The sequence below is a fragment of the Limulus polyphemus genome, unplaced genomic scaffold, assembly GCF_000517525.1.
Source record: "Limulus polyphemus unplaced genomic scaffold, Limulus_polyphemus-2.1.2 Scaffold3786, whole genome shotgun sequence".
In the NCBI taxonomy this organism is placed as follows: domain Eukaryota; kingdom Metazoa; phylum Arthropoda; class Merostomata; order Xiphosura; family Limulidae; genus Limulus; species Limulus polyphemus.
The window spans coordinates 85,013-93,664 of NW_013669396.1; the positions used below are offsets into that span (position 1 = coordinate 85,013).

The window sequence follows — 8,652 nt, forward strand, 5'->3', positions numbered from 1 at the left end:
TAGTGGTTCAACATAAAATAATAGTATGATTCAAAGTTGTGTGACTTACAAATGTGATGAACATGGTCAAAAGTCTCAAATTCACCTGAAACATATCACATCAGATTTTTCATGAAACAGACTTAATAATGGTTTGACATTCTCTAAACAACTCTCTATCAAAGCATGTGATTTATGAAAATGTTAAAAGTTATGTTTAAAAAAATACAAATGTTCTTCTTAATTAAATATTCAAACTTGTTAAAATGTATGTAAATTTAATTGTAGCATTACAACTAATATGGAAAATTTTAAAACTATTTCCAAATTATTGTTTTATTGATCATCATACATACAATAGAGGGGAGAGCTTGAGCCCTCCTCTTAGCCATTAACTTTTAAAACTTGTACAAAAGAAATAGATATTAGGAAAAACTGAATACTTATCTCTAAAGTGTACCACTTTAAAACCATGAGAAATATATATACTTTTTTTGTTATTCACTCAGTTAGTCATTACAATATAAATGAAAGACATGTAAAGCTTTGTTTCAGTTTTTCAACTGTGAGTTTGGCATTATTGTCAGTACATCTCGAATGTAACATCTCTGTGGACCAGATGATCGACACTCTTGCCTTGACAAGTCATTGTCGAGAATTTTTAACATTCATGCAAACTGCATTCATCAAATTACGTGTAGCATTCCATTTGATTTTTTTTACTTTATAGAATGGCAAGAAATTATTTTTGATAGATGTATTTCATTTGCTTGTTTTAAGTGAAATTACTAAATTGTATTCATATATTTTTAGCTGTCTTTCTCTATCTGGATTGAAAGTAAAGCCCCTTCTTAAAAAGTCCTGGTTGAGCAATGTTTGTATATTGAACAAACTTTGTAAAGACTATATAAAGAGTTTTTTTAATTCAACATAAGTTTAGTCTGATTTAAGTAATATGCTGTATTACATACTCAAGTAGTTTAACTAATAATCCCTCATAGGTCAATTAAACATTATGTGTGAGCATTGATGTGCATTTAATGAAATCTTTCATGGAATCTTTTTTTTTTGTACAACAGTAAGAAATATTATGAATATGCATTAAAAGATCTTGATAATGCAAGGTACAGGAAAAATAAGTAATGGATAAGCAACCCTAGAGGTTTCAGATTTGATCTTTTAATTTTTTTTTAATACTCAAACTACACACACTTGGATAATCATGATTATCTTCGAATTCAATTTATTCTAGAATACACTTACATTTTAACCTTGGTTTACACTTAATATAATCATCTTTTAGCTTAATTTAATTTATTTAATTATTTATGAAAAAATAAAATGCATGTTGTTAAGCCTAGAATTTTTACTTTAAACTATATTTAGCTGCCATGATAAAAGATGAAGAGTAATTTATCGAAATTCTTCACACTTAAAATTAAAGCACTGAATTTGCACCAAGAAATTAAAAAAATATTTAGTTCCCCTTGAAATCAGTTTTAAATCAAATTCTGAAAGTTTCATTAACTGCCTGGAACGAATTAAATTTTGTTATAATGTGATGCTTATACATTTTTTAAAACATGCAGAAAATGCATATATCTATATTTATCACTAGTCTTAAAACACTAGAATTCATTGAGCAGTTTCTATTACGTAAGACTAGTTTCAATATGGTTTAAGTAAGCAAGTACTAATGTAATTGTTATGGTCATTTTTACATACATCTTCTTGGTCAAAAACTATAAACCTGCATACAAATTAAAATTTTCATTCAATAGTCAAAACTGAGATATATTGATCATCATATTTAAATATACTTTAAATTAAAAAAACATAAATGTACATTGCAATTTGTTCACATACAGTGGCATTATATTGAAATTCCCTAAAAATAAATCTATGTCAATCATAGCCAATACTTATATACATTAATAATTATATTTTAAGCATGTTTCTATGAAAGTTCCTTTTGCTTACTGTGCAAAGTATACCCAAAGTTGTAAGAGCCTTCTTTTACAAATTACATTGTGGACATCAACTATAAATATTCAGCACCATGTTAAGTCTTCCTTTCTACTGTAATTATAAAGCACTCAGCTTTACTGTCACACTGTTATGGTCAGAATAATATAATGATTTAAAATTTTCTCAACCAGTTGTACAAGAACAACATCAGTATTGTGCAAAACACAGCTGTAATCATTTTTAGTGGATATGTGACAGTAGTGTTACAGATACTTCATTGTGTATTTCTTGTACTTAATCAGGACTTCACTATATAATAAAATTCTCTTTTCAACAATTCAACACATTTTCTTTATTAATTTAAGGTACAAGTGATAAACTCACAAAAGTCAGGCCTAATCTGCTGCTTGGCTCTGCCTCAGTCTTTAATGTGTTTTTTTATGATCAGTCTAAGAGCAAACTGTACATGAACTTTCTATACCTTATAAAAGGGTTCAAAAGCACTTCATACTTAATTCAAAACATCTTATTTAAGCTTTCAAACTTAGAAATTAAATATTTTACTTTATTCTTCTTTTATTTCAAAAACACACAATCACTTAACTTAGAAACTTTAACTTTTGAAGTAGTTATAAAAAAACAACAGAGATTCCTATAATATATTATCGTTTGAACTACTGTATGAAGAACTGCTTCCATCAGTCAGTGCTTAAGAAATTATACACATATAACTTGTAATTATCTCTTTACCCATAAATCATTTGATGTTTTTTAGTTATATTTCAAACTTCATTCTGCTGCTTCATATGATTCTTATGTTAATATGTTAAAAAAGAATGAGAGAATCCCACATATTTGAGCAGATTCATCAAATTACAACTGTAAAAGCGGCTAACATAAATTACTATTCTGAACAAATCTGATTTTATAAATGGATGAATAAATTGGTTTATATTACTGATTTTGCACCATAAAAATGAAATATCTAACTCTTTAACTACCTAATCGTTTTTTATTAATTTCAAGTAGTTCTTCTATATAAGCTTCAATGTATAGGTCTACAAGTTAGAGCCACCTGCTGTTGGATATGGGATTAGTTCATAAATGGTTCAAATAAAAGACAAACTCAAATTATATTGTCTGTACCTATATCAAAATTATAAGAAAATTTTACAGTCTTAATTTGTTTTGTCTTGAAATCAACAATATCTGATCACATTATAGTATGCATAAAAACACATGCATGAAATGAAAGACATCATCAACTCTACCATTTTCTACAGAGCATGAAGCTGAAACAATAAAACATACCTTATATAATATGGTAAACTGACACAATAGACTATGTGCAAACAGTTTCTTCAGTGCATTTTAGATATTAGTAACTTAAAAATATTTTCTGTTTTTATCACAAAATGTTAATTGTTAAATGCAAAAAAGGATGTGCCACTGGAAAATATTAATGTTTTATGGGTAAATTCCATTATTGATTAACAATAGACAACTGGTAACCAACTTACTTCAACAACAAATATCAGAATATACACTTCCAATATCTTGAGAAAGAGATGCATACATAAATTCACCATTCCTTATGCAACTTGTTAGTAAGTCTTTAGATAAAAACTTCTAGTTTGAAGATGGACTTGCTGTTTAAGTTAGGAGTTTCTGACTTCACTGCTACATTTCAAACATTTTCTTGTAGATCAGAATTCAGAAATAAACATCACACTCCAGAGTAGACAGAAAAGAAATACACGTAGAGAAGAAATATTGGATACAATAAAAGTGGTCTTTTGTCCTGTAGTTCATGCACACATAAAAGAGATCCCGCACTATAGGTGGCCCACACTACTCCCATAAACTGAAAAAAGAAAAGTGTTCGAAGTAATACAAGGAATTACTATTTAACAATCAAAATCTAGTGCATGGTTTTTATACTTTATGATAATTCAAAACACATTTTTTTATAAATTAATAATTTCTATTTTTAATTCACAAAAAAATATAAAATAACAGAATTGTTACTCAAAATTAAGGCACACCTCATTTGAATTCATTTTGATATATATGTTATACAAAAGTCATTATTGAGATAAAAAGAGATGATATTTTAAATTTTGATGGTTTCTTTTTAAATTATATTCCTTGCAGGCAATAACTGCTTTATTTTGAGATAATTTATGGGTTACAACTGTTCTGTAGAATTATCAAACTTGTTTTTATAAAGAAAATAAAATTAAGATGTATATTTTGGCAAAGTTTACTTGACTTACCTTTACCCAAAGACTAATGTAAGGGAAAGGACTTAAAAGTGGTAAAGTAGTAGCTGTGATGATTAAAGGCAGTACAGAATAACCAATAACTCCAAGGCACTGAGAATAATTCACCTAAAAAAAACATAAAAATGTACTTTATTTATATTCCATACAAAGACTTGGACTATGATTTCCAAGAAGGAACCACACTGAGTTTTTGAACACAAGCACTAAAAAAATCTTGCTGTGAGTGTATTTATCATCAGCATTTGAGTTAGCAGAATATGTGAATTTAGATAATATAAACATTTAAAGGCTTATAGTTTTTCAATTTATAATACAAAGCATATTAAATGCATTCTCTTTTCTTCATTGTGTGTCTATGAAATTGAATACTGACGAGGGATATAAGAATTGGAATAGCTATGTCAAATAGTCTACAGTGAATAAACAGTTTGTAAACAAATTCTGAAACATAATAATAAATACATCTAAAAAAATGTAGGTGAGAATGAAAATATCTTTGATATTACTAAAAGTTGAGCAATTAAACATACATTCAAATTATTGGAATAGTATAAGTATTTTAGAGTTAAATATTTTTGTGCTTGAATGTGTGTGAACAGGTAACTCAAGTTGACTGCTTCTAAACTAACAGTCTAATACAATCTCTCTTATTTTGCATAATTACTACATACACTATATATGTTTGGTATACCTATTGCTAGTAATAAGTTGTACAATAAAAATTGATACTGAAAAATATAAAATTATGCAAAATACTGTTTTGAGTGAAATAAATATTGCATTCAAAACACTAAGATCACAAGCATTATACCACATACATTATTTAGCATTCAATAAACATTAGCTTCTTACTTTCTGGTGACCTGTAATAAATACACTTTGGTAAGATTCCCATACAATTTTAACCACATTCCTAGCTTAGAAAATCATTCACAAGTGAAAGCAAAGAAAAATATATAATAAGACAACCTTTCACCCAATACCAGGGCTCAAGATACTTTAAAAATTTTCAAAACTAGGCCTAATTTGACAACCTTTAAGATTACTTGTAATTACAAAGAAAATTTAGGCTTAATTAAACTGCAAAAATACTTAAGACTTTTCCATTGGTTTTCAAGCAAATTATCCAAGGCATGCTGTACCAATTGTGATTTTTTCTTTTTAGTTTAGTAAAAAATATTTATATGCCATAGCCAGGATCAAGTTTTAATATAATATTCATAGCTAAACTTCCTATTTATTAGATGTTTATTTTCAAAATGAGCATAAAAATTAAATTGGATGTTGCATTCTTGAATTATACAAACTTTATATTATGTCTAAATTACTATAAATTTATCAAAAACTTTAGCAAGTTGCACAAGTATACTTTTTCATCATGATGCTATTCAATAAATCTCCAGGTAACACAACAATTTATTTTTGAAAATTGACATAAAGTTTGTCCTACCTCGCCACCCAACACTCGAGCCAGAAGAAAAACAACAAGTGACCCACACACCCACAGTGTCAAGATCCATGAAGCGACCTAGTATAGATATGTTATCAGATTTGTAGATTATCACAATATTAGAAAGATTAAATGTAAACCAATTAATTATGAAATTTTCCAATGAAGACAGTTATTTTAGGTTTATTATAGACACTGGTAAGTGGTATACATTTACAAGATATTCTGTTTTCATAACTTATAATTTTTATATACAGACAATGATGATAGTTCATCACATAAATAAAAGAATGTTGAATCTTTATTAAATTGTGATTTTTTCTTTTTTAGTTTAGTAAAAAATATTTATATGCCATAGCCAGGATCAAGTTTTAATATAATATTCTAAGTTAATATTTTAAAGGTCAGCACAATAAATAGTTTTAACTCAATTTTTGTCTCAATTAATTTAAACTGTGACCCAAACATCAATCTTTAAATAGTTGTAACTTGTTTCTGAAATAAGCTTCCATCTAACAAATTGTTTTACAGAAATAGCTAACCTTATATAAATCCCAGCTGTCTGATTTAACCAATATTTAAGTTACAGTATATAATATATATATTTAATCACAATTTAAGATGAGTGTTCTTCTGATCAAAGAATGAAAGTTTTCAAGACATGAAGTTTGACAATTTATAAAATTGTGACCTACATTTTCACTGCTCAACATGTAAAAAGCATTACTTTTGAGACATCATGTATATAAACTCTTTATTATTTTGGAAAGTTTGATTTCACTTACGCTTGCTTGTCCATACAAGGAAACAAGAGCAAATAAGAAAACAACAAGCAATGGTCCCCAAAAGTCAGGACTGTCTCGCACAAGTGTCGTTTGTAGCCAAGGAAAGGAAATGGAAATACCACACATCGTACTTTGTAAAAGATCTCTCTTGGATCAATCTCTAGTTCTTCCCTTCCCATAAGAGAAAGATTAAAATTTTACTTCATCAGTAAATTGTTTTCCTAATCTCATACATGTACAAATAAAATTTGATTATACATATATATATATATATATGACCTAAGTTATTGTAAGAAAAAGATATGATGCTCAAGAAACTTCATCATTGTTCCTTTCTTCTTGAAGGAAAACTGAATGCTAGTTTTAACTTGCAATCAAAGGAAATCCTAAGGTCTAATGATAATAGTTATTTAAACAATTTTTATCATAACAAATTTCCTAGGTGATTTGTATAAAGATATATTTTTTATTCCATCCATATCACACATACTTACCAAATTATCTCAAGTGCTAAGCAAACTGACCAAGAGATTTGGCACGTTCTTGTACTTTTTGTACTTGTTCATTTTCAAACATTTCTGACTTGATTTACTTGACTATTTCTTGGCCTACAAATGATGTGCCTATTCAATTTTTATGAAAAGCTAAATCTATTTTGTTTAAGGTTGGCAATTTATAAAATTACAAATTCCACACATGGAACACAGAGTCAAACTACTAGGTATAAAATCTAAATTTACAGATTTAGTTATGGGCCACACAGACTTGAAACTTCTCATTAAAAAAAAAAAGTCTCTCTTAAAATAAAACTTCTCTAACTTAAATAATAGCTCATCTTCTGTTGAGTTAAACTTGTTTTAATTCTTTCTCATTGGCTATATAGATGCTTTTAGTAATTCATTTAGTGTGGGTCTATATTATATCCAAATTCACTTACTGGTTTTTACATTTCACTTTGAGTGTTAACAATGCCCTTACAATTGTTTATCATAGTGGATATGCTTTTATTTAACATTCACATGGTTTCTGCAGTTGTCAACTGACCAAACTTAAGACCTATCAAGCCTAACCCTTAGAAAAGTTGCAGACCTATTTTTACAGAAAATTGACCAAAAAATAACAAAAATATCAATAATAAAGAATTGTTCAAATACCTTCTATGTTACTTATTTAATTTTTCATGCATTTGCAATGAATATCCGTGTATTTAACAATGACGTATTTCTCATCTACTAATAGGACACGTTTTGTTACTCTTGCACATGTATGCCTACTGAGAGCATGAACATTTGGACTTTAGTTAATTTAACATCTTATAAGACCTTCTTTCACTTCTGTGAATGTATTGTCCATCATTGAACATGTCAGAAGCATTGCATGGTTAGTATTATGAACAGGGGTAATTGGGTACAGTTACTGTCTAACCTGATTTCAACAGTGAGATTCTATGATGTTCTATATACTCTTTATTACAATTCACAATATTTCAATATATGAGAACTATTTGCAGACATTGAATGAGAACTCCCATTGAGTAATGGGAGTATGATGATGATGAGAATGTTACAAAAAGAAGCTTTGTACTTCTTTTGAATATAGGAAACAATCTTAACATATAACATAACATAATGTTCTTGAACAACTTTTTTTACCTATTGATCCATCTCAGTTATTCCATCCTCTTAAACTAAATTAAAATAGGAATAAAAAAAATCTTAAAGTCATTCATTATCATTCATATACTTATCAAGCTTTTTCTTAAACTCACTTAAATTTACTGCCTCTACAACATCCGAAGGCAACCCATTCCAAAGGCTAACCACCATGTTAGAAAAATGAAACTGTATTAGCTGAAGATGACTCCTACCTTGACAAAATTTATATTTGTGTCCCCTAGTATTACTATTCTCACTGTTAAATATGAAAAAAGATGATGCATCAACACTATCAATTCCCTTTATAATCTTAAAAACCTCAATCAGATCCCCCAGTCCTAAGACTGAGCCCTGAGGTACCCCACTTGTGACGTTAATCCAGTTTGGCTGAACTCCATTTGTAACAACCCTTAGCTTTCTTCCATCCAGCCACTTTTTTTATCCCATCTGCTAACTTATCCCACACACCCATTGAGATAATTTTTTATAAGCCTTTTATGTGGCACCTTGTCAAATGCTTTCTGAAAATT

At 28.3% G+C, this 8,652-nt stretch overlaps 1 protein-coding gene across 1 annotated transcript in view; it reads right to left on the reverse strand.

Annotated features, from left to right (window-relative positions):
* Positions 1-382: 382 nt before the first annotated feature.
* The window catches only part of LOC106470040 (protein YIPF4-like), a 22,769-nt gene continuing 14,499 nt past the window's right edge, over positions 383-8,652 (reverse strand). Inside the window, 5 exon segments of the mRNA XM_013930564.2 lie at positions 383-3,811; positions 4,224-4,337; positions 5,683-5,760; positions 6,468-6,553; positions 6,556-6,638. Coding sequence (XP_013786018.1) covers positions 3,674-3,811; positions 4,224-4,337; positions 5,683-5,760; positions 6,468-6,553; positions 6,556-6,638 — 499 coding nt within the window. The 3' untranslated portion in view covers positions 383-3,673.